This window comes from Oryza glaberrima, chromosome 1, assembly GCF_000147395.1.
Source record: "Oryza glaberrima chromosome 1, OglaRS2, whole genome shotgun sequence".
NCBI lineage: Eukaryota > Viridiplantae > Streptophyta > Magnoliopsida > Poales > Poaceae > Oryza > Oryza glaberrima.
Window position 1 is genome coordinate 11,840,941 of NC_068326.1, and position 26,745 is coordinate 11,867,685.

At 39.4% G+C, this 26,745-nt stretch overlaps 2 protein-coding genes across 6 annotated transcripts; one reads left to right on the forward strand and one right to left on the reverse strand.

Annotated features, from left to right (window-relative positions):
- The first annotated feature begins 1,109 nt into the window (after positions 1-1,109).
- Positions 1,110-21,897, forward strand: LOC127768071 (serine carboxypeptidase-like 26). Of its 4 annotated transcripts, XM_052293597.1 has the most exons (11): positions 1,110-1,627; positions 1,720-1,827; positions 1,936-2,031; positions 2,121-2,213; positions 2,893-2,981; positions 3,345-3,449; positions 3,528-3,620; positions 3,688-3,836; positions 21,010-21,105; positions 21,326-21,431; positions 21,574-21,897. In XM_052293597.1, the coding sequence occupies exons 1-11, from the start codon at positions 1,285-1,287 to the stop codon at positions 21,718-21,720; spliced, it is 1,425 nt and encodes a 474-aa protein (XP_052149557.1). In that variant the 5' UTR covers positions 1,110-1,284; the 3' UTR covers positions 21,721-21,897. The 4 variants fall into 4 exon arrangements, 3 of the variants coding, with proteins under 3 accessions (XP_052149557.1, XP_052149549.1, XP_052149565.1); XR_008016553.1 differs by lacking the exon at positions 21,574-21,897 and adding an exon at positions 15,995-16,123 and having other exon boundaries at positions 3,345-3,620; positions 21,326-21,368; XM_052293589.1 differs by having other exon boundaries at positions 3,345-3,620.
- Positions 21,898-22,061: 164 nt separating this feature from the next.
- LOC127768094 (serine carboxypeptidase-like 26) lies at positions 22,062-25,843 on the reverse strand. Of its 2 annotated transcripts, none has more exons than XM_052293628.1 (10): positions 25,456-25,843; positions 25,090-25,197; positions 24,861-24,956; positions 24,672-24,764; positions 23,979-24,067; positions 23,379-23,654; positions 23,144-23,289; positions 22,959-23,054; positions 22,535-22,640; positions 22,062-22,404 (listed from the first exon to the last, which is right to left on the reverse strand). In XM_052293628.1, the coding sequence occupies exons 1-10, from the start codon at positions 25,730-25,732 to the stop codon at positions 22,252-22,254; spliced, it is 1,440 nt and encodes a 479-aa protein (XP_052149588.1). In that variant the 5' UTR covers positions 25,733-25,843; the 3' UTR covers positions 22,062-22,251. The 2 variants fall into 2 exon arrangements, with proteins under 2 accessions (XP_052149588.1, XP_052149580.1); XM_052293620.1 differs by having other exon boundaries at positions 23,144-23,292.
- Between the last annotated feature and the right edge of the window lie 902 nt (positions 25,844-26,745).

Below are 26,745 nucleotides of genomic sequence, written 5' to 3' on the forward strand. Positions count from 1 at the left end.
CCACTACGTACCATTTGAGTGTTCTGGTAGTGATTTTGGAGGATTTCAATTACCAATAATTTTTTTTATAGAACCATGTGGTTCATAGAAAAGAAAAGAACATATTTTGGTAGGATTGTATTCCGACGGCTTAATTTCGTATAAGAAAATAAGAAAGAAGGTTTGATCTTTTGATGATTTTCATTCTTGTGGGATTAGAGAAGAAAAAAAGGTCCATTTTACTCCCCCCAAACTAATTCAGTGGATCACTTAACCCCCTAAACTATTTTTTTTGGCTTATTTTACCCCTTGAACTATTAAAAATGGTTCACTTTACTCCTTAATAACATTTCCCTTTTTTGTTACTTTTTATACAATTTTTATTTTAAGCTGGAATTTGTTAGAGTAATAGATGACACCATTACCAAAGTTCAAAAATATTTTGAATTTTTTTTCATGGTGTTTGCTTGAACTTTAAAATTTTGATGTTTAAATCAGTTTGGAGTGGATTCAACCTATGCAAACAGTGAGAAAAAAATCATAAAAGAATGTTAAGATGTAAGTTGTGGATGCATTTTTATTCTACCAATTTTCCAGTTCAAAATATGACTTATATAATAAGAACGAAAGAAGAGAAATAGCGTTAGGGGAGTGAAGCAAACCAATTTTAATAGTTTAGGGTGTAAAATGGGTCAAAATATAGGGTTAAGTGCTCCAGTAAAATAGTTTGGGGGAGTAAAATAAACTTTTTCTTTAGAGGAATTTAACATTTCAATTCTTGCATTATTCTATTTTTTGTGTTTTTCCTGTCCTGTTTTTCACAGATAAACTAAATACTTACAAATATTTGGTATGTCTGCACTGTGCTCTGTGGATCATGTTCTCCGTGATCATCGATCTCTGTCAGGCAAGACGCCAAGAACACATCCACCAAATCTTTGACCCCCGGGAGAGACCATGCCAAGAACCACACTCCCCAACACGGACAGAACACAGAAGATGCCCCTCGGCAACAGCGCGCGGCGCAGCTAAAATAAAATTCCTTATCCCCTTTGTGCTCACATGCGCATTGCATATATGCAGCCTTGCTACTCGCCTGCAATGCAAGTATGCAACCTGTGATCCTCCTCCTGTTCTCAGTCAGAGGTGAGCCCCCTCCTGTGACCCCTCCAATGCCGTTCACATGATCTCACTCTCTCTCGCTCTCACTGTCACACACATTGAGCAGTGTGACTCAGTGAGCCACCTCTGCCTTTTTTACATGACCATGCTGCTCTTGTCCTAGCTGCACATTTCACATTTCACATGGCAACAGAAGCAGCAGCAACAGCAAGATGGCTTCTTCTTCCTCTTCTTTCTCCTCCCCAATCTCCACACAAGCAGCAGCAACTCATCTTTGGTGCTCTTCTCCTGCTCTTCTTCTTCTCTTCACTCCAAAGTTTGCACTGCAATGCTGCTGCTGGTTACAATGAGCAGCAGGAAGCTGATAGGGTGGCCTTCCTCCCCGGGCAGCCAAGCAGCCCGAAGGTCTCTCAGTTCTCAGGCTACATCACTGTGAACAGGCAGAATGGCAGGGCACTCTTCTACTGGTTCTTTGAGGCCCAGGCACTGCCCTCTCAGAAGCCTCTCCTGCTCTGGCTCAATGGAGGTTGTGCAATAATGTCTGAATCATTTACTTCTGCAATAGAAATGTGAACTTTTTGGTACACATTTGTTACATGAGTGCATATGTGCATGCAGGGCCAGGTTGCTCATCAGTTGGATATGGAGCTGCCTCTGAACTAGGGCCCCTCAGAGTTAGCAGAAATGGAGCTGGGCTTGAGTTCAACAAATTTGCATGGAACAAAGGTTGTGCAAAAACTAAGCATTTTTGTTTCTTATAATTGTTCCAATTGGTTTGAGCAAATTAATAAAATGCTATACACATGTCACTGTTTTTCACATTGTTCTTGCCAGAGGCCAATTTGCTGTTCTTGGAGTCCCCAGTTGGGGTTGGCTTCTCCTACACCAACACATCCTCTGACCTCACCAAACTGAATGATGGTTTTGTAGGTAATTCAGTATTGTTATTGGTAAAGTATATTTTTCTTGACCATTGTTTGTTACATTTGAGATGTTTTTGGCGCCTTCCTTCCTTGTAGCCGAGGACGCATATAATTTCCTGGTAAATTGGTTGGACAGATTTCCACAGTACAAAGACCATGAATTCTATATTTCAGGAGAGAGCTATGCAGGTAATTCTTCACATGAACATGGAAGTTGTCTCTTGCCCCCTTGGCCTTCTTTTTGTTGTTTTGATTAGAACAACCAACCTTGAAATTGTAGCCTACATGTCTGAAAAGGTTCAGGAAATGATGCTAATGCATCAAATTCAGATTATAGTTGACCTTTCCAATTAGGAATTTATTAGTAGTACTTGTATCTATTCCGTAATAACCATGAATTGGCTTTGAGATAAACTAATTCAAATTTTTACTAGATTTGAGCCAATAGTTCAGATTATGCATATAAGATAGTTTGCTGAGCCCTAATATGTCTACTACAAGTTTCTAGAAGTTCAAAATTTTAATTGCAGGTAATATAGTGATCTGTCCTGTAACCATAAAAAAAAAAGCATATTTAGGTGCTTAGGAAGAAGGATATCATAATCCGTGAAAATAGAAGCAAAGTGAATATGTCCTGGTTAACATCATGACTTGACATCATTTTCATACTATTTAGATATGAAGGCGTGTCCCCATTTTCCAAAATGAAATGTTTCATTCCTGCAAGATCCTCATCCCATTGAGCACTACTAGTGGCATTGACTGGTCATACTAGAATTATGTGATATCTCATATGCGGTAGTAAAAAAGATGCCCTATAATTCCTTTTCCCTGTACATCACCAACAAGAATTTTCGAATTAATGCAGGTCACTATGTGCCACAGCTTGCAGACCTTGTCTATGAGAGGAACAAAGACAAGAAGGCCAACAGATATATCAAACTGAAAGGGTTCATTGTGAGTACATCCATTCACTGATTAGTTTGCCAGTATTGCTGGTTTGGCTTCATTCTTTCATATTTCAAAACTGGATAGCAATATTATTTGGTAAAGTCCTTTTTAATGCACTCAAAAACTCTTCGTTCAGAATTCGAGAGCTGAAAGTACATTTCACCTATAATATTTTAGCAACATATTGACAGTAATGATGATGCTTTTTCTAGATAATGGTCTTTAATTTAGATAAAAAATCAGTGGACATCAGAAAAGAACATTTCATCTATTATTGAAGGTCCAACAGGAAAAATAAAATCTTGCAGTTCTCGAAATAAGTTCTAAACTTTCTGGAATCATAACATTGGTACTTGGGCCCAAATACAGGTTGGTAATCCACTTACTGATGATCAGTACGACTCAAAAGGTCTTGTTGAATATGCTTGGAGCCACGCAGTTGTGTCAGATGGAATTTATGAGCGCGTCAATAAGGTTTGCAACTTCAAGATCTCAAACTGGACAAGTGATTGCAATGAAGCCATGAGTAATATTTTCAGACAATACCAAGAGATCGACATCTACAATATCTATGCACCCAAGTGCAATCTTGCTCAAACATCAAGAGTAGCCGCTTTCGATCATGCACTCGAAGCAAGCGATCAGGTAGATGACAAATAGTTCAAATTAGTTCTGCTTCTGAAATTCCAAGGCTTCTTGTTTGACTTGGTAGGAACAATTCAGTAGGAGGATTAGGATGTTCTCAGGATATGACGCATGCTACTCATCATATGCTGAGAAGTACTTCAACAAGCCAGACGTGCAGAAAGCATTCCATGCAAATGGAAATGGGATGCTCCCTGGAAAATGGAAGGTTTGCAGGTGAATTGACTTCTTTCTTTCTTTTTTTTTTTACTTAAGAATCGGCTTAAATTTCTTCCACTAAAAATATTTAGAGTGGTAACTGTAGATTTGTTAAACTCTTAAAAATTTTATATTTTCTTTTAAATCTGAAGTCTTTCTCTCGAAGCTTCACACCCTTTTTGGGCCTAGAACCACACACACATGTACACCCTTTTTGGTGCCCATCTTGCTACATGATGACATACTCTCTATTGCATATTCAGCAAAAGTGTGTGTGGTTCTAGGCCCAAAAAGGGTCTATCATGCCCATCTCGCTACATGATGACATACACTCTTTAACACCTGAAGCTTTCGTTAAACAATCAACCACTTGTTCTCTAGAATTCACAAAGTTTAACTTTAAGGTTCCGTCATCTATCCTTTCTTTAATAAAGAAGTGATCGATCTTCACATGTTTTGTTCGATCATGTTGGACTGGATTATTAGCAATGTTAATGGCTGATTTGTTGTCGCACCATAACTTCATGGGAGTGTTTATCATCAACTTCAATTCAGTTAGAAGATCTCTTACCCATAACAACTCGCTCAAACTCATTGATATTGACATGTATTCTGCCTCATCAGTTGAGCAAGACATCACCGATTGTTTCTTGCTTCTCCAGGATACTAAATTGCCACGAACAAATACACAATAGCCTGGTATTGACCTTCTATCATCAAGAGAGTTGCCCCAATCTGCATCACAGTATCCCTCCACATCAAGATGTCCATTTTTCTTGAACCATAAGCCCTTCCCTAGGCTTCCCTTCAAATATCTCAAAATTCTATACACAACATCCATGTGACAACTTCTTGGATCATGCATATACTGACTTACCACACTTACAGCATGGGTTATATTGGGTCTTGTATGACACAAGTATATCAACCGTCCCACAAGTCTTTAATATTATTCACTGGGTCTCCTGATTCAGCACACAACTTATGGTTTTGTTCAATTTGTGTAGAGGTTGGTCGACAACCAGAGCAGATCTAACGCATACTTTCATTGTGAAAGTACTATCCCTCTAGGAGATCTTGCAGTCTCGATGCCTAAGAAGTATTTCAGCTGACCCAGTGATAATCATGTCATCCACATACACATCAAGGATAGTAGTGTGACATCCCTTATGATGATAGAATGTTGTATGATCCCCATTATATTGCTCATAACCCATGCCACACATTACATGTCGAAGATGATCAAACCATACTCTTGGTGATTGTTTGAGACCATATAAAGATTTCTTCAACCTCAACACTTTTTCTTCAATTTGTGAAATGGTAAATCCAGGTGGGATATCCATATACACCTCTTCTTGAAGGTCTCCATGTAAAAATGCATTCTTGACATCTAATTGATGCAATGGCCAATCAAAATTAGCTGTACAAGAGATAAAAGTTCTTACCGTGCTCATCTTTGCTACTGGTGCAAAAGTTTCATCGTAATCAATTTCATATGTTTGACTATACCCCTTAGCCACGAGCCTTGCTTTGTATACTTCCACCTTTCCATTAGGGTTTTGCTTTATTGTATATACCCAACTTACAGTTGACAACTTTCTTCCGTTCAGAAAATGGTACGAGATCCCATGTTTTGTTCTTCTCAATAGCCTCTAGCTCATCCAGCATAGCTTGATGCCATCTTGGATCTTGCTTTGCTTCTCTCCAATCCTTTGGAATTTGCACTAAATCTAGCGATGCTACAAATTATGTTGATGACAAAAGAGTCATAAGAAACATAGTTGGATATGTTATTCTCATCATTACCCTCATCTTGACCTTCAAAACCATACCTTAGGGAGGTTTACCTGCATTGCTCCTTACACCCTTTCTGACGACAATTGGTAAGTTAGATTCTTCTTCTGTAACTTCATCCTCTTCTCAAGCTGACTCCAAAGACACTTGCACATGACTTGCATCTTCCACTACCTGATTATCCTCTACAACTTATTGGATTACTGGAAATCTTGCCCTCCTTGTGTAAACTTGAAGATTTTCCTCTTCATGTGGCTTTCTCCACTCTTGCTCTTGTATAGGACCATTCATATCAACTGGGATTTGGCCAATCACAACTTTTTTCTCCTTCGCTTGTTCATCTTCCTTGGAACCCATTATTTTATCCCCTCCCCTTTGTTTATTATGATTACCACTAGTTGAATTATCAATATCAACAAACAAAGAATTTAAATCTATTTTCTCACCATAAAATGGAACAAATTCTCTAAAAGTAACATCCATACTTACAAATGTTCGTCGTTCTGATGGACTCTAACACTTATACCCCTTCTGGCCAGAGGAATAACCTATGAAGATGCACTTAACAGCTCGAGGATCAAGTTTTGCAATAGATGGTTTGTGATCTCTGACAAAGCATGTGCAACCAAACACCTTTGGTGGAAGAACAAATTCATTCTTGTGAAATATCATCTCATATGGTGTCTTCATCCCAAGTATTATCGATGGTGTATGATTGATAAGATATGTTGTTGTCATTACTACCTCACTCCACAAGAATTTAGGTTCATTCATAGTATACATCAATGAACGAGCTGTCTCCAAATGATGATGATTTTTCCTCTCAGCCACCCCATTTTGTGGAGGAGTATCAGGATAAGAAGTTTGATGTAATATTCCTTCTGATGAAAGAAAGCTACTGAATTCATTATTTATATACTCCCCTCTATTGTTAGTTCTAATAAACTGAACCCGAGCATTAAAATGATTTTTAATGGATGCATAAAAATTCTGGAAGCATTTAAGCACCTTATCCTTGTGCCTCATAAGAAATATCCATGTCATGCGAGAGTAGCAATCAATAAAAGTGACAAAATACTTCATTTCACTTATAGAAACCACAGGTGAGGTCCAAACATCTGACTGAATTAGCATAAAGGGTAACATACTTCGGAGTCATCTAATCACATATGATGTTCTTGTATGTTTCCCATACTACTCACAAACATCACATACTAACTTATGTTTGTCCACTCTACTGAACTCTGCTGGGAACATTTTACTCATAATTTAAAAAGATATATGTCCCAATGGACAATGCAAAAGTAATACCTTAGCCTCTTCTTCACTTGTCAAAGCCATCAAAGCTAGACACATGGTTTCATTAGTCCTTCTCCGATCCAAATTAATACCAAAGTCCATCAAGCCTGATGCCGATCCTAAGTTTCTTCCCTGTTTCCTCTCTTGAATTAAACAATTCTCACAATCAAGGGAGACCCGGACAATCCATATGATCAACAAGAGAACTTTTTGAAACCAAATTCACTGGAAAGAAAGGAATATATTACACTGATGATAAAGTGATTGGAGTACACTGCACTGTACCCTCTCCCTTAAGTGGGCATGATGTTCCATCGACAGTTTGAATTGTTTCTTTACGCATAAATGGGTATGGTCTATATGATGCAAATTCTCCACGCATACTCATTACATGTCTAGATGCACCAGAGTCTAGTATCCAATTTGAATGAGAACCATTGATGGACACAAATGCTTGATTTGAATTACCTAAGGTGGAATGAGCAAAGTTGGCAACATCAGCATTTATAGGTTCAGAAGAACCCCCTTCAAGAGTGACCACATTAGCTTTGTGATCACCTCTATACTAATAGCCTCTACCTCTGTTACCTCTACTTGCATAACCTCTTCCACCTCTTGCTCCTCCTCTATCACCATTTCTTCCTCTTCCATAGCTAGGCTTGCGAGAAGCACAACAATCAAGCATAAGATGCCCAATTTCACCACAATTAAAGCACTATCTAGTTTCTTTACCTTGTACAATTGCATAGGTGGGACTTGATGAAGACGATGTGGCACTAGGCAATACTTTCTTCTTAAGCTCCTCCTGTGCCATAGTTGCATTAGTCTCATCTAAGGTAGGAAGAGTGGTTTGGTGAAACATTGCATCTCTTCTTCCTTCGAACTCCAGATTTAGGCGCTTCAAGAACTCAATGACCCTTCTACGTTCTACCCATTTCTTCATTTTTGATATGCAATCAGAATGCTCTAACCCAAGAGGATCAAACCACAAACACTTCAACTCTGCGACATATTCTGCCACAGAACGCTCCCCCTATTTCAGAGCACTTATCTTCTCTTGTGCCACTACCATTAGCATCACATTACCTTCTCCTAAGTATAGATTAGTGAGAGTTTCCCACATCTCACTCGCACTAGAGATAGTCTCAACAGTTGTAGCAATAGCAATGATTAGTGAGGTCAACAACCACGCTACCACTAAAGAGTTGGTAGTACTCCAAGTTTTCCATTCCACACTTGTGCTCTCAGGCTCCTTCACTTCTCCTATGACATATCCTTCTAACCCCTTTGTCTTCAAAATCAACAATGCTCTCCTTGACCAACTCAAATAATTTTTGACACCCTCCAACTTAATATCATTTTGCATTAACTCAATTTTTTGTACTGATTAAGCATGAGGAACAATTGCATTACTAGTAGTAGAGGTCTCACTGAGTTTCTTTGCAAGAATATCTACCAAATTTCCCATCACATGTTCAATTCCTTGATTCCCCCCCCCCCCATTACAGCAAGTTAACTACAGCTATGTACCTCCTATTTCTTCCTAGAACAACTATATCAAGCAAAACTTTAGCAGAATAGTTCCAACCTTCCCAAGTGATTGATTTAACCACCACAGTACAGATCAAGTTATAGTGACCAAATTCCTCACATTCTCAAGTGACCAACAGAACTAAGTGCAGCTCTGCCCCCAAATCTCGTGTGCCCCTTCTTTTCTTGCTGTGAGACCTCTATATAACCTTGCAACAGTAGACAAAAGCTGCAGCAGCTACACAGCAAATGAACCCCCCACCTTTCTTGCAACTGTTGGAGTTAATTTATTTCTAGAACATACCAGCCTACTCTCTAACTCTCTCTACTACTCATGAAACAAAAGTCAAGGAGCAAGTCCTTCCTCTGTGAAATTTCTAGAGTAGTGTAGACAATAATATGTTCTTTGTGAGTTCTAGTATTTTCATGCATGTACCAGTACTAGTTGTGTTCAGAAAAGTTCCTAGCCATCCTATAAATAGGCAGCCATGTCCTAGATGTGAGGCTGCTGTCCAACAATTAATGTAACGTGCAATACTTGAGCAAAACATAACCAGTTTGTGAAACAAACACAGAGCTTCTCTCCTCTGTTCTCCTTCTCTGTTCCATTGCTAGCAAAATAATCAACACCAACAACTGGTATCAGAGCGCCCAGGTTCGAGTAGGGCGTGACGGAGTAGCACGGCGTATCAGTATTGTCAATTGAAGCTACAAGTATGGCTTCAAGTTCGGGCGCCACAATAGCGCGGTCTATGGTTCCTGTATTTGCAGGAGAAAATTATGATATATGGAGCATCAAGATGCGGACGCTGCTGCTATCTCAAGGATTGTGGGATATTGTTGAGAATGGCTATCAAGAGTATTCCGCTGGAGAAACTCTTACGGCGGAACAGAAAAAGTCTTTGGCAGAGGATCGGATGTCGGACGCCAAGGCCTTGTTCTTGATCCAACAAGGAGTTGCGGAAAGTCTATTTCCACGTATTATTGGCGCCAAGAAATCCAAGGAAGCATGGGACAAGTTGAAGGAGGAGTTTCAAGGATCTCAGAAGGTACTTGCGGTGAAGCTTCAAACTCTGAGAAGGCAATTTCAGAATTTGCAAATGAAGGAGTCAGAGAAGGTAAAAGACTATTTCTCAAGAGTTATTGAGATCGTTAATCAGATGCGCCTCTATGGTGAAGATATAAACGACCAGAAGGTCGTGGAGAAAATTTTAATCAGTCTGCCTGAAAAATACGAGTATATTGTTGCTGCAATTGAGGAGTCCAAGGATCTGTCAACTCTCACAATTCAGCAACTTATGAGCTCGTTGGAATCTCACGAAGAAAGAAAGCTTCAACGTGAAGGGAGCTCCGTTGAGAATGCATTTCAGTCAAAGTTGAGCTTCAGGCCTCAAAACTCAAGGTTTCGTGGGAATTTTCAGAAAAATGGATTTCCAATGCGAGACCGTGGTTTTCAGAAAAATGGTTTTTCCAGGCAGAACGAATATGGTCAAGAGAGAAGAGAAAAAGGTACGTCCGGTTCAAATTTGTGGTGTGACATTTGCCAAAAATCTAGTCATACTACAGATATGTGCTGGAAGAAAATGACCTGCAACAAGTGCAAAAGAAAGGGTCATATTGCAAAATATTGCAGAACTCGGGAAATTAACCGGGCTAATTTTTCACAAGAGAAGGAAAAATCTGAAGAAATGGTTTTCTCTTGCCGTATTGCTCAAGAAGAAAAAGATGATGTTTGGGTTATTGGCAGTGGTTGTACAAACCATATGGCCGCTGATCCAAATTTATTTCGAGAAATGGATTCATCGTATCATGCAAAGATCCACATGGGAAATGGCTCTATAGCCCAAAGTGAAGGCAAAGGTACGGTTGCTGTTCAAACAGCATACGGTCCAAAGTTTATAAAAGATGTCTTGTTGGTACCCGATTTAAAGCAAAATTTGCTAAGTATTGGGCAGCTTCTAGAACACGGGTACGCGGTTTATTTTGAAGATTTTTCTTGCAAAATATTGGACCGTAAAAATAATCGTCTGGTTGCCAAAATAAATATGGAGAAGAACAGAAATTTTCTATTAAGGATGAATCATCCAACTCAAATGGCTCTCAGAAGTGAAGTTGATATTTCTGATCTATGGCACAAGAGAATGGGTCATCTTAATTACAGAGCATTGAAACTACTCCGAACAAAAGGTATGGTTCAAGGCCTTCCATTTATTACTCCCAAATCTGACCCATGTGAAGGATGTGTATTTGGAAAACAAATTCGGGCTTCTTTTCCCCACAGTGGAGCTTGGAGAGCAAGTGCACCATTGGAACTAGTGCACACTGATATAGTTGGTAAAGTGCCAACAATTTCAGAAGGAGGAAATTGGTACTTTATCACATTTATCGATGATTATACAAGAATGATCTGGGTATATTTTCTAAAAGAAAAATCTGCAGCCTTGGAGATATTCAAAAAATTCAAGGCCATGGTGGAAAATCAGAGTAATCGAAAAATTAAAGTATTGCACAGCGATCAAGGAGGAGAATATATCTCAAAAGAATTTGAGAAATATTGTGAAAATGCTGGCATCCGAAGACAGCTAACGGCAGGCTATAGTGCTCAACAAAATGGAGTTGCAGAACGGAAAAATCGGACGATCAATGATATGGCCAATTCTATGCTCCAAGACAAAGGTATGCCTAAATCTTTCTGGGCTGAAGCAGTTAATACTGCAGTTTATATTTTAAATAGAAGTCCTACCAAGGCAGTACCAAACCGTACACCTTTTGAAGCTTGGTATGGTAAAAAGCCTGTCATTGGTCATATGAGAGTATTTGGTTGCATTTGCTATGCTCAAGTGCCAGCACAAAAGAGAGTAAAATTTGATAATAAAAGTGACCGTTGCATATTTGTTGGCTATGCTAATGGTATAAAAGGATATAGACTTTATAATCTGGAGAAAAAGAAAATTATTATCAACAGAGATGTGATTTTTGATGAAAATGCTAGTTGGGACTGGAAGTCTCCAGAAGCCTATAGTACTCCATTATTGCCAACCACTACCATCACACTAGGCCAACCACATATGCAAGGTACTCATGAAGTGGAAGATCATACTCCAAGTCCACAATCATCAAGTCCAAGGTCAAGCTCAAGTCCTAGTTCAGATTCAAGCCCGAGCAGTGAAGAGCAAATTTCTACACCGGAATCAGCTCCAAGACGGGTAAGAAGTATGGTTGAATTATTAGAATCTACTTCTCAACAAAGAGGGTCAGAACAACATGAATTTTGCAATTATTCTGTTGTTGAACCACAAAGTTTCCAAGAAGCAGAAAAACATGATAATTGGATAAAGGCCATGGAAGATGAGATTCATATGATTGAGAAAAATAATACATGGGAGTTGGTTGATCGTCCTAGAGACAGAGAAGTTATTGGAGTTAAGTGGGTTTATAAGACAAAATTAAATCCAGATGGCTCAGTTCAGAAATACAAGGCAAGACTTGTGGCAAAAGGCTTTAAGCAAAAGCCTGGGATTGATTATTATGAGACATATGCTCCTGTTGCTAGGCTAGAGACAATTCGTACCATAATTGCTCTAGCAGCTCAAAAGAGGTGGAAGATTTATCAACTTGATGTTAAATCGGCTTTCTTAAATGGCTATCTTGATGAAGAAATCTATGTTGAACAACCTGAAGGGTTTTCAGTTCAAGGATGAGAAAACAAGGTATTCAGACTTAAAAGGGCTTTATATGGATTAAAGCAAGCGCCTAGAGCGTGGTACAGTCAAATTGATAAGTACTTTATTCAGAAAGGATTTGCCAAGAGCATAAGTGAGCCTACTCTATATGTCAAGAAAACAGGTACGGATATTCTAATCGTCTCACTCTATGTTGATGATTTGATATATACTGGCAATAGTGATAAGATGATGCAAGACTTTAAAAAGGATATGATGCATACATATGAAATGAGTGATCTAGGCTTGCTCCACTATTTTCTCGGTATGGAAGTGCATCAAAGTGATGAAGGAATATTTATATCACAAAGGAAATATGCTGAAAATATTCTGAAGAAATTTAAGATGGATAACTGCAAGTCAGTTACAAACCCCTTGCTACCAAATGAAAAGCAAAAGGCTAGAGATGGAGCTGATAAAGCAGATCCAACAATTTACAGAAGCTTAGTTGGAAGTCTGTTATATTTGACCGCAACACGACCGGATATTATGTTTGCGGCAAGCTTATTATCAAGGTATATGTCTAGCCCAAGTCAATTAAATTTTACTGCTGCGAAGAGAGTTTTGCGGTACATCAAAGGGACCACAGATTATGGCATTTGGTATAAGCCAGTTAAGGAATCCAAGTTAATTGGCTACACGGACAGTGACTGGGCTGGATGTCTTGACGATATGAAGAGCACATCTGGCTACGCTTTCTCACTTGGTTCAGGTATGTGCTCCTGGTCTACAAAGAAACAAAATATTGTTGCTTTATCTTCAGCCGAAGCAGAATATGTAGCAGCATCAAAAGCCGTTTCACAAGCTGTTTGGTTGAGGAGAATTATGGAAGATCTGGGCGAGAAGCAGTATGAGCCTACTATAATTTATTGCGACAGTAAGTCTGCAATTGCGATCAGCGAAAATCCAGTCAGTCATGACAGGACTAAACACATTGCTATCAAGTATCATTATATCCGAGAAGCTGTTGATCACCAGGAAGTGAAATTGGAATTTTGCAGAACTGATGAGTAGTTGGCAGATATATTTACCAAGGCTTTAACCAAAGAAAAATTCATCCGTGACAGAGAGCTCATCGGAGTTTGCAAGAAATAAATTAAGGGGGAGTTTGTTGGAGTTAATTTATTTCTAGAACATACTAGCCTACTCTCTAACTCTCTCTACTACTCATGAAACAAAAGTCAAGGAGCAAGTCCTTCCTCTGTGAAATTTCTAGAGTAGTGTAGACAATAATATGTTCTTTGTGAGTTCTAGTATTTTCATGCATGTACCAGTACTAGTTGTGTTCAGAAAAGTTCCTAGCCATCCTATAAATAGGCAGCCATGTCCTAGATGTGAGGCTGCTGTCCAACAATTAATGTAACGTGCAATACTTGAGCAAAGCATAACCAGTTTGTGAAACAAACACAGAGCTTCTCTCCTCTGTTCTCCTTCTCTGTTCCATTGCTAGCAAAATAATCAACACCAACAGCAACAACAGCAGCAGCAACAGCTACATAGCAAACAAAATCCCATTTTTCTTTCTTGCAACAGAAACAACAAAAGCTTGCCAAATCCTCAATCCACACGCCTCTGCCTCCTCCACCAGCGCACCTTGCTGCTTGCGCTAGCCTTTGCCTGTCCTGCTCCCTCTGGTCACCGTGAGTCCTTGCGCTGCCTTCCTGGCCGCCGTCTCCTGCAGCGCCTTTGCGTCCCTCTCACAACGCTGCTCCAGCGTGAGCCCATCATCTCGATCCTTCACCGCCGGCTTCCACGCCTACGCCCTCTGCCTCCCAATGCCTCCACTACACCAGTGCGCCACGCTCCTGTTAGGTAGTGTGTGTGTGTGTTGTGGCCCAAGAGGCCCATGTACCCATATGCTTGTATATGTACAGAGTAAGCAATTGAGAGAGGGTGTGAAACTTCTAGAAAAACAATCACAAATGTCTTCATGGTATGGTCGCCGGCGACTGCGCCAATGCTGAACCCTAGCTGGCGGCAGCTGCGGCCGGAGAAGCACGGTGCACTGGTGGTGTACTGGAGTGGTACTGGAGCTCCCGGAGAGGAAGAGAGCGTGTTGACGGTGGAGGCAGTGGCGACTGCTATGGTGAGGAAGCAAGGCAGCGGTGAGTGCTGTGGTGTGGGAGCAACGGTGTTGACGGTGAGGCAGCGTCGGCTGTTGTGGTTGTGCTTGGAGGAATCCGACGTGGAGAGAAGAAGGTGCGGCTAGCAGGAGGCGTCAATGACAACCGCGCGCGTGGAGGGCAAGGTGACGACGGCATGTGGAGTGAAGGTGCGACTTCTACTGTTGGCTACGGTGTGTGGAGAGAAAACGGTGATGTTGCTTGCTGGCGTGTGGAGGTGCTGCTTGAGAAGGTGCAGCTGATGCTTGCTTCTTGAGAAAGTGTTGTGGCTGCTGCTTGAGAAGGTGAGAATGTTTTTTCGCTGTTGCTGAGAAGGTGAGGATTTGGTTAGATTGAAGTCTCATAGCAGTAAAAGAAGGGGAACAGATTGACTTGTAGAGGTGAGAAGAAAGGATGTAGCTGCTAGTGAGACCTCTAATACCAGCAATGCGATTGTTTTGCATGCTGAATCAGTAAAAAAATTGAGTTGATGCAAAATGATATTAAGTTGGAAGGTGTCAAAAATTATTTGAGTTGGTCAACAAGAGCATTATTGATCTTGAAGACAAAGGGATTAGAAGGATATGTTACAGGGGAGATAAAGGAGCCTGAGAGTACATCAAGTGTTGAGTGGAAGACTTGGAATACTACCAACTCTTTAGTATTAGCGTGGTTGTTAACTTCACTTCCCTGCTATTGCTACAGCTGTTGAGACCATCTCTAGTGCAAGTGAGATGTGGAAAACTCTCACTAATCTTTACTCAAGACAAGGAAATATGATGCTAATGGTGGAGATACAAGAGAAGATAAGTGCTTTGAGACAGGGGGAGCGTTCTGTTGCAGAATATGTTGTAGAATTGAAGCATTTGTGGTCAGATTTGGATCATTATGATACTCTTGGGTTAGAACACCTCGATTGTATAGCAAAAATAAGAAAATGGATTGAGCGCAGGAGGGTCATTGAGTTCTTGAAGGGCCTAAATTCGGAGTCTGAAAGAGAAGAGATGCAATATTTCATCAAACCACTCTTCCTACCTTGGATGAGGCTATTGCAGCTATGGCACAGGAGGATCTTAAGAAGAAAGTGTTGCCTAGTGTCACACCATCTTCACCAAGTCCCACATATGTAGTTGCACAAAGTAAAGAGATCGGGGAGTGGTTCAATTGTGGTGAGATAGGGCACCTTATGCATGATTGCCGTGCTCCACACAACCCTAGTTATGGGAGATGAAGATATGGTGATAGGGGTGGAGCAAGAGGTGGAAGAGGTTATGCGGGTAGAGGTAACAGAGGTAGAGGCTATGAGTATAGAGGTGATCACAAAGCTAATGTTGTCACTCTTGAAGAGGGTTCTTCTAGACCTACAAATGTTGATGTTGCCAATCTTATTCATTCCACCTTAGGTAACTCAAAACAAGCATTTATGTCCATCAATATTCTCATTCAAATTGGATACTAGACTCAGGTGCATCCAGACATGTCACGGGTATGTGTGGAGAATTTGCATCATATAAACCATACCCATTTACGCGTAAAGAAACAATTCAAACTGTCGATGGAACATCATGCCCACTTAAGGGAGAGGAAACAGTACAGTGTACTCCTTCAATCACTTTATCATCAGTGTTATATGTCCCTTCTTTTCCAGTGAATTTGATTTCAATAAGTTCTCTTGTTGATCATATGGACTGTCGGGTCTCTTGATCATGAGAATTGTTTAATTCAGGAGAGGCAAACAGGTAAGAAACTTGGGATTAACGTCAGGCGTGATGGACTTTGGTACTTGGATCGAAAGGGGACAAGTGAAGATGTATGTCTTGCATTGATGGCTTCCACAAGTGAAGAAGAGACTAAGGTATTACTTTTCCATTGTCGACTAGGGCATTTATCTTTTGGAACTATGAGTAAGATGTTCCTGACAGAACTGAGTAGAGTGGATAAATATAAGTTAGTATGTGATGCATGTGAGTATGAGAAACATACAAGAACATCATATGTGAGTAGGAGACTCCAAAGTATATTGTCTTTTATGTTGATTCACTCAGATGTATGGACCTCACCCGTAGTCTATGTGAGTGGATTGAAGTATTTTGTTACATTTATTGATTGCTACTCTCGCATGGCATGGTTATATCTTATGAGGCATAAGGATGAGGTGCTTAAATGTTTCCAGAACTTTTATGCATATATTAAAAATCATTTTAATGTTAAGATTCAGTTTATTAGAACTGATTATGGTGGGGAGTATGTGAATATTGAATTTGGTAGACTTCTTTCATTGAAAGAATAATACATCAGACTTCTTGTCATGATACCCCTTTGCAAAATAGTGTCGCTGAAAGGAAAAATCGTCATATTTTGGAGATAACTCGTTCATTAATGTATACTATGAATGTACCTAAATTTCTATAGAGCGAGGCAGCAATGACAACAACTTATCTTATTAACCGCACACCATCAAGGATACATGGAATGAAGACACCATGTGAGATGATATTGGGAAAGAATGAATTTATTGTTCCACAAAAAGTGTTTGGTTGCATCTTTATAGGCTATTCATAGACCTTCTGTTTGAAAACTTGATCCTCGAGCTGTCAAATGCATCTTTATAGGCTATTCATCTAGCCAGAAGGGGTATAAGTGTTGGAGTCCATCAGAACGACAAACCTTTGTAAGTATGGATGCTACTTTTAGAGAATCTATCCCATTTTATGGTGAGAAGATATATTTAAGTTCTTTATTTATTGATCTTGATAATTCAACTAGTGGTCATGATGATCAACAAATGGAAGGTGAAATCTTGGGTCCAAAAGGAGATGAACAATCAAAGAAGGAAAAGTTTATGGTTGGTTCAATTCCATGTCCTATGGGTGGTCCTGGTTGGTTCAATTCCATGTCCTATGGGTGGTCCTATTGCACAAGAGCAAGAATGAAGGAAGCCACATGAAGAGGAAATCTTCAAGTTTACACAAGGATAACAAGGTGTCCAGTAATCCAACAAGTTGAAGAGGATAATCAGGTTGTGGAAGATGTAAGTCATGAGCAAGGGTCTTTGGAGTCCGGGGGGGGGGGGGGGGGAGAAGAAGTTAGAGAAGAATTTGACTTGTCGATTGCCGTCAGAAGTGGTGTAAGAAGGAATGCAGGTAAACCTCCACTAAGGTATGGTTTTGAAGCTCAAGATGAGGGTGATGATGAGAATAACATATCCAACTATATTTCTTATGACTCTTTATCATCTACGTTTAAGGCCTTTGTAGCATCACTAGATTCAATGCAAATTCCAAAGGATTGAAGAGAAGCAAAGCAAGATCCAAGGTGTCATCAAGCTATGCTAGATGAACTAGAAGCTCTTGAAAAGAACAAAACATGGGATCTTGTACTATTTCTTGAAGGGAAGAAAATTGTCAGCTGTAAGTGGGTTTATACAGTAAAGCAAAACCCTGATGGAAAAGTGGAAAGATACAAAGCAAGGCTTGTGACTAAGGGATATAGTCAAACATATGGAATTGATTATGATGAAACTTTTGTGCCAATAGCAAAGATGAGCACGGTAAGAACTCTTATCTCTTTTGCAGCTAATTTTGACTGGACATTGCATTAGTTAGATATCAAGAATGCATTCTTACATGGAGACCTTCAGGAAGAGGTGTATATGGATATCCCACCTGGATTTGCTACTTCACAAACTAAAGGACAAGTGTTGAGATTGAATAAATCTTTATATGGTCTCAAACAATCACCAAGAGCATGGTTTGATCGTTTTAGACGTGCAATGTGTAGTATGGGCTATAAGCAATGCAATGGGGATCATACAATATTCTATCATCATAAGGGGTGTCACACTACTATCTTTGCTATGTACGTGGATGACATGATTATCACAGGGGATGATTCTATAGTGATAGCAAGATTAAAAGAAAAACTAAGTAAGGAATTTGAAGCTAAGGATTTGAGTCAGCTGAAATATTTATTAGGCATCGAGATTGCAAGATCCTCTAAAAGGAAAGTACTTTCACAACAAAAATATGTGTTGGATCTGCTCAGTGACTCAGGTATGCTTGGTTGTCGACCAGCCTCTACACCAATTGAGCAAAATCATAAGTTGTGTGCTGAGTCAGGAGATCCAGTGAATAAAGAGAGATATCAAAAGTTGGTGGGAAGACTAATATATTTGTGTCATACACGACCAGATATAACGTATGCTGTTAGTGTGGTGAGCCGGTGTATGGATGATCCAAGAAGTGGTCACATGGAGCCTGTGTATAGGTCCTAATATATTTGAAGGGAAGCCCAGGAAAAGGACTATGGTTCAAGAAAAAATGAACACCTAATGGTGGAAGGTTATTGTGATGCAGATTGGGCTAGTTGTCCAGATGATAGAAGGTCAACTTCGGGCTATTTTGTTTTTGTTGGTGGTACCTTGGTGTCTTGGAGGGGCAAGAAACAACATGTGGTGTCTCGCTCAACGGCCGAAGCTGAATACAACATGTGAGTGTAAGTGAATTAATATGGTTGAAGTATTTGTTGGTTGAGTTGAAGCTATTGAAGAATGCCTCCATGAAGTTGTGGTGTGACAACAAGTCGGCTATTAACATTGCCAATAACCCGGTTCAGCATGATCAAACAAAGCATGTAGAGATAGATCGTTTCTTCATCAAAGAAAAGTTGGATGAAGGAACTTTAGAATTATGTTATGTGGTGTCTGGAGAACAAGTGGCTGGTTGTCTAACAAAAGCTTTAGGTGTTAAAGAGTGTGCATCTTTATGTGACAAGATGGGCATGATAGATATATACCACCCATCTTGAGGGGGAGTGTTGGGTTGTGTGTGTTGTGGCCCAAGAAACCCATGTACCCATATGCTTGTATATGTACAGTGTAAGCAATTGAGAGAGGGTGTGAAGCTTCCAGAAAAAACAATCACAAATGTCTTCAGCTCCTCCGGCCACAGTGCCACTATTGATATTTCTTAACGTCATTACTAGAAATATAATTCCCAGCAATGACGCCAAAAATATTCTCGGTATACTTTACGATTACAGATATAACATTGTAGCATTTCACATGGGAGTATTGCAAGGTATCATATTTATTTAATCCCAAGGGAAGATATGATAAGAAATTACTATGCTAGTAATTTATATCACTTTAATAGATCAAAGTCTAATGCAGGGGTTAATTAATTTAAGGGTAGAATGAGTTGACACACAGAAGGGACTAATCAGAATAATCTCATTAAAATATAGTCTAAACTAAGTGGAGAAAGAATAAGAAAAGAATCATTTTTGTACTTCTAATATATAGTTAATTTAGTCTACACCTTGCTAGTATACAATTATGTAGCCAATACCCCCTAACTATGCCATCTTGGTGTATCGAGAAACCATCCCTGGTTGCCGAGTTTCTTACAGCAACCCATCATGGCCATCCAACCGGTAATGAATACGGAGGAGTACCCGCACTAGGAATTTCTCTTAGTATTATATACGCGGTGGAGGAATACCTGTATTGAGCTGTCACCATTAGCGGCCTACATCTACAGACCCTCTGCAGATGACAGAGAGCAATCATATAAATGAACATTAAACCAATACCATTGCATATCTCCAGTAAACTAGCTACATAATTCTTACGAAACAAATATGAACTAAAGTCAGCACTCGAATAATTATATGAGTGAAGTAAAAGGCCGAAATTATATAAAGAAGAATATTTTATTAATGAGTAAAGTTTTACAAAAGAAGGAAAAACTACTAGAGCCATACCCAAAATCTCCTGAACACTTGAAGAACTAAGAAAACTATTCTATTCCTACTTCACTAGTACTAGAACAATATAAATAAACTAGAGAGCTTCTTAGATTTGATCCTTCTTGGTGCGCTTTGGAATGGAGAGAGTGATCTCCTTTTATAGCTTGAGTATGACGGTTGTGGCGGTTGGAATGGTTGGAAATGACCTGCAACCATCATTGGGGAGGCATCCTGGACATCCACGTGGAAGGAGGAGATCAACGGAGGAGATGGGGGTTCGGCCGAACCCGGGCTAGCCCATCTAGCCCTCCAATTTCTCCTGGGCCTCCTCTTTTGTGTCCTTAAACTTATGGTATGATGGTTGGGCCCAAGTACAGGTGTTCTAATGGGTTTGTAGGCCCATTTATCCATAAGTCTTCCACAGGTCAAGCTCTGATTAATTGATCAATTATTCTCCATCATTTCTTCTCCATTTCTGTGAAGATCTCCTGTATACAAATAAAGTTCCAAGTACAAGTGGAAATAGATTATTCTTAATCAAATATGCATGCAAACATTGCTAATTCTCCTTTATTTTCAGTTATATTGACGGTCGAAATTGGTCTATAACGACCGTCAACATCCACCAGCTAGGGTTCAGCCTCGCATAGTCGCCAGCGACAAGGCTCTGATACCATGAAGTCTTTCTCTGGAAGCTTCACACCCTTCTCTATTGCATATTCAGCTATACATATACAAGGGGCATATATGGACCCTTTTTGGGCCTAGAACCACACACACATGTACACAGCCCACACACACACATATACATAGCCCAACAAAATCTAACGGTAATTGCAACTCTAAATGAAATTCTATCTACACTTCACAGTTCAATACACTATTGTCGTAAATCATACATTTTTATTCTGATATTTAGCCATCTTTGTGAATATTAGGCTAGGTAGACATGAATATTTATTTGAATTGTTTTATTTTTGATTTATCATGCAGTGACTCCATTTTAAGGTCATACAACTTTTCGGTGCTTTCTGTCTTGCCAATCTATTCCAAGCTCATCAAAGCAGGACTCAGAATCTGGTTCTACAGGTGTGTTTCCTCTTCCTGTACCTTTAGACTATTTTCTGTTCCAAATACATGCAGACATGAACATTTTCATCACCTATCCAAGCAAGCATGTTTTCCCCTGATAATGCTTCTTAAAACTTATCAGAAATATAATGCTGCTTCTATCTGAATTTTAATCCTTCAAAACAGCTGCTAAATATTGTTGGGAAGTTTAATACGAGTAAGATTGTTTTGCATTTAGTGGAGATGCCGACGGTAGGGTCCCGGTGATCGGATCAAGGTACTGCATGGAAGCGCTTGGGCTGGCTATCAAGAGGGACTGGCAACCTTGGTACCTGAACAGACAGGTCTGAATTTTTGAACTATCATCAGTGATGTTACATTCTAGTAGCAATGTAGCACTGATGTAGTTAGTCAAGTTAGTTGATGGATGTGAATCTGTATTCTAGTAGCAGTGTAGCACTGATGTGGAAATCACTTGCAATATAGGTTGCAGGAAGATTTGTGGAGTACGATGGCATGACCATGGTGACGATTAGAGGTGCTGGACATTTGGTACCCCTTAATAAACCTGAAGAAGGGCTCGCTCTGATTGACACATTTCTTCTTGGTAAACAGCTCTTAACACACCGATGAAAGGTAAAATTAGGTTAAAAGGAAGTTGGGACTATTTGTCCTAAAAGTTGCTCAATGAGTGTCAACCATTATTGTTTGAGAAAGAAGTGTCAACCATTATTCCAGGAGCCATGGCATAGCTGAAATTATTCCTTTTAAGGGACAGTTTGAATTTCAGTCTGATCCTTTTGAATGCTGCTGTTGCATTCTTTCACTTCTTTCTATCCAGCCTGAAGCTCTTGGTAACTTTTGTTGGTAAAGCATCTCAAGTCTCAAGCAATTTCATTGATAAGATTGTGCTAAACGTTCATAGAATTAACAAGGGCACGTTCTAGTCTTTGTTTGAAAATATAGGGTTGAAGTTATCATTCTCAACATAAAACTCAAACATAAGGAAAATATACAAATTAATGTATAGGGTGGCATCTAGCTGACACAGACAATTGCATACATGAAGAGCCTACAATACATGTATTGTTGCATCTATGTATGATAATATCGATGACTTATTTCTTCTTTATTTTTCTCTGTATAAATTTTGTCTGGGTTGTATCATCGGTTGCTTTTTGTTGGTAGTCGCCTGCCTGAAAGAAAGGAATTGATTACCACCAGTGCCTGTTCTGGCTTGTCTTGTGGCACTGCATGTCCAGCTCCTCTTACTGTGGCCATTGTCAATCCTTGATACTCAACAAATCTCCCAGCAACCTACATTGGATTTGCATAGGTGAAGAAATCATGGAACTTATGGTGCAATATTACAAATATAATTCATAATTTTACACTTTATTTTGATTAATACACGTAGACGACACGGAATATTTAATAGGGTAACAACCTGATTGTTTAGGTACCATGGTTGCCACTGTGACTTAACAGGAAGGCCAAGGGCTTCTACGCAGTACCGGGATCCAATAACTGGAACCCTGCCATCCACGTCTCCGCTGTAAAATCAAATTGATAATTCCCTCGTGTTGGTCCCAAATTTTGTGATGATTTTGATGAATTCGAAATTATACAGAATTTAGTGAGCATAAGAAGTAAAAGCAGGTCCTGAATGTAAGTATGAGTCTACTTGACTGGCACTTAAAAAATCACTAAACCAACTCATGACAGTCAAAGGCAGGGAAATGAAACAAACTTTTTTGAAAGCATGATGAAGAAAAAATGAGATATAAGGGTAATTATAGATAATGTAGTTTGTAGCATAACATAATATCTTGATCAAATTCTTAAGGCAAACTAGTATGCAAGAACCAAACCTGTAGACCCATATTCGTAGGCCAGCCTTGATAAGCTTAGAGTAAATAGGAAGAACAGAGAAGACCGTGATATCGTAATTGTCAAATATTGAATAACTGCAAATGTATGGAGAATGTCATTTCTTCTATCCATTTAGTATATCTGATCAATCAGAAATTCACAAGGAAGCTCATGCATATATGACCTGCAGATACTCCATTTTCTGTCCTTGATCAATCCACTCGTATTCGCATGAAGTGATTTCTGCACATCCATCTTGTTCATGTAATCTTCGATGTGTGACGAATAGCACGGATCATACCCTGAGTACATCCTCGTGCCTTTAAGCCTCTTCTACAATTTGCATTCAATTACCTTCAGTTCATTCTGTTTTCATATTTGCTACAGTACAAATACTAGTTGTTAAGCACTACAGTTACCTTAGCATTCATATCAGCTGTACTGTAGGAGGTGGAAAAGAGGGATGAGTCATCAGTGTTGCACTTAGGTGCATACACATTGAAAATATCGATCATATCGTACTGATCATAGATGGATCCCATTACATGGTTACACTCATTGCTACGGGGTGATAACCTGAAGTCGCAAACATTGTTGACATGCTTATAGAGTTGATCTGAGATCACTGAGTGACTCCAAGCGAACTCAACTAGTCCCTTGTAGTCATAGTAATCATCAGTCTCTGCATTGCCAACCTGCAAAATATTGTTGGCATTTGTGATTAGATCATTGACAGTTTGTTTTGGGAGAGCATACTGAATGCATAATATGCTTAAATTGAATGGTATGAATGAGGAAATGAAAGTATTATAAGATAAAAGAATTGCTTGTCAGCGTTTCAAACTAGAACAACTCAGTAAACAGAGATCCAGCAAAGCCCACAAATACACAATCATTCATAAACATGTTCGAGGAAATAGCACTCACATATAAGGTCTCAAGCTAATTTCCAATATAACATTCTTTCAGCAGAAATCTGATGCCAAAAGAAAATTTGATCAGTTTCATAAGGTACTTACAATAAATCCTTTCAAATGCATATGCTGGTTTGTTTCAACATGCTTGTTGCGCTCATACACTACATCAGCAAGCTGAGGAACATAGTGCCCTGTTGCATCAAAGTTGGTAAGTTGTCTTTCCCCACAAAATAAAAAGTTGGTAACTGTCTTATTATTCAAGGTTATGTTTGCATGTTGTGAAACACATTGGATGATGTGGTTTGCAGCATATGCCCTGATACGTGTGTCCACTAGATGGCCACCAATGTTTAAATCTGAGTACTTTTGACCATATAGTTTGTTGAATAAGCCACTCTCTCCTTTGACCCTTAATAGGACTGTTTTGGGTTTAGTGACAGAAGCAAACAAAAAATGAGTATTCCAACCCTAACAAAAGATAGCTGTATTTTTCAACAGAATAACAAGCATCAACTTGTTCAGGACCTAATAAAGGTGGTATAGTGGGATCCATGTATTGGTGTGGACTGAAGACTTCAGGGAATAGGATCTGGATGACTACATGTATTCTAGGCTAAACCTTTTGACTAGAGAATATTAGGGAGTGGAAAGATGGTGGATTTATTCCTGTTTTGCATGCTTACACTACTCATTAATTAACAAAAGGTGAAAATCCGGTATCTTTTTCTTTTTCTTGTGGGCTTATTCAACTTTTCTATATTTTTGTTGGAAGAAAGGGAGCTGTCTGCACATTACCTGCATAGCTCTCTCCAGAGATGTAGAAGTCATGGTTTTTGTACTGAGGAAACCTCTTGAACCAATTCACCAAGAAATTATAGGTGTCCTCAGCTGCGCCGCTCGAAAAATACAGTTAATGAGCACAATAACACAAATATTTCAGACTTTCAGGGAGGTAAATTGAAGATCATGAGACTAGATAAATACCGACAAAACGGTCATCAATGTTGTCTAGGTCAGACGAGGTATTTGTGTAGGAGAAGCCGACTCCAACAGGAGATTCCAAGAACAACAAATTGGCCTCTGAAACATGGAGAGGAACAATTGCAGATTAAAATTCTGTTAGTCCCACATTGACCGGTAGCAACTTTACACATGACGTGACTTCGGAGTGCAACATGATACGAGCGATAAAAGATGAACAATAATATCGTACCGTTATTCCATGCAAACTTGTTGAATTCCAAACCTGTTCCATTTCCATTGACCATGAGAGGACCCAATTCAGAAGCTGCTCCATAGCCCACAGATGAGCAACCAGGACCTGAATATGGAAATTCAGTTGAATGGCGATACAAAACAAGAAACAGTGAAAGAAACACACATACAAAAATGACAGGGTAAATATTCTATGACTACTTAGAAAGGACGAACTAAACCATCACACATAAGGTGAATAAACATATATAGCTGCAGACAAATCAAAGTACAACTAATACTTGTTTGCTTGCTACTGATCAATATGAATGAACAATCCATCAAGCAAAGAAATGCATATGCTCAATGCACAAATGACAACAACCTCCATTAAGCCAGAGCAGGAGAGGCTTCTTGGAGGGCAGTGCCTGAGCCTCAAAGAACCAGTAGAAGAGTGCCCTGCCATTCTGGCTGTTCACAGTGATGTAGCCTGAGAACTGAGACACCTGTGGGCTCCTTGGCTGCCCAGGGAGGAAAGCAACCCTATCAGCCTCCTGCTCATCCTCTGCTGTGATTGTCTGCAGCAATGAGAGAGCAAGCAAGATGATGAAGAGTGGATGGTGGCACAGGGATTTGAGCCTTGGTGATGCACAAGAAGCCATAGGATTTTTCTCTTTTTTTTTTTTGTTCTCCTCCTCTTGTTCTGTTCTGCTCTCTTCAGTGAAAGAGAGTGCAGAACTCTCTGTGTCCACTACCAGCTAGTATAGCTCAGTGTTTGGAGGGGGGGGGGGGGGGGGGGGGGAAGAGATATTGCAGCATTTGAACATATATAGCAAGTTGTCATTTGCTGGTATGTGTGGCAATTGAGATACTTTTCTTATGTGCAAGTAAGAAAATCAGTATTGTTCCCTTCAAAAAAGAAAATCAGTATTGTGCTTGTAAAAAGTCCTTGACCGATCAGCTGATAGTGCAGTTAAAAAAATGTTTACCCCACTGTAAATTTGCACTTTCCAGTGTCCACAGAGAAGATAAGTTTATAAAAATTCTCAAAAGAAAAAGGTTTAGCACTTGCGTTGGAGAATATGGTATATATCTTTTCAATATTTTGATATTAACTCAGTTGCATGATTAAAAAAAAGACAAATACATAGCTAAAGCAGTTCGAACACTATTTAAGCATGTATTTATCATTCACGGATTCACTGATATGCAATTAAGTTCTAGCATATAGCCCATTTATATTTATTGATTTTCTGAGAACAAAGAATCTTCAAGTTTGAATTTTAACAAACTTTTGCCAATATGCCACCAACTAACCTCACATGATAATGATCATTTTTGACATTTTCCTTCGTGAGACTATATTTAAGTTCAGTCATGAGCAACATGTGTTTCATTTTGTCGGTCGATCAAATCTTTAGTATGAATCACAAGCCAATATTAAGTATTGTCTAAATAAGATTTGAGTGTTTCTTTTCATATTAGTCCAAGTTAAGGTCATCATGTTGAAATTCCTTTATCTTGATCGACTTATTCATCCCCTCCAACTGAATCAATACCCATTAGGTCGCCACTACTTCCGCCCCTGCATGCCACGATCCCTCGTCACCATTGCCAATGAGGCAAGCCAATAGGGTTGTAGGTGCGCTAGCATGCAAAATCATTTCTATAAGTG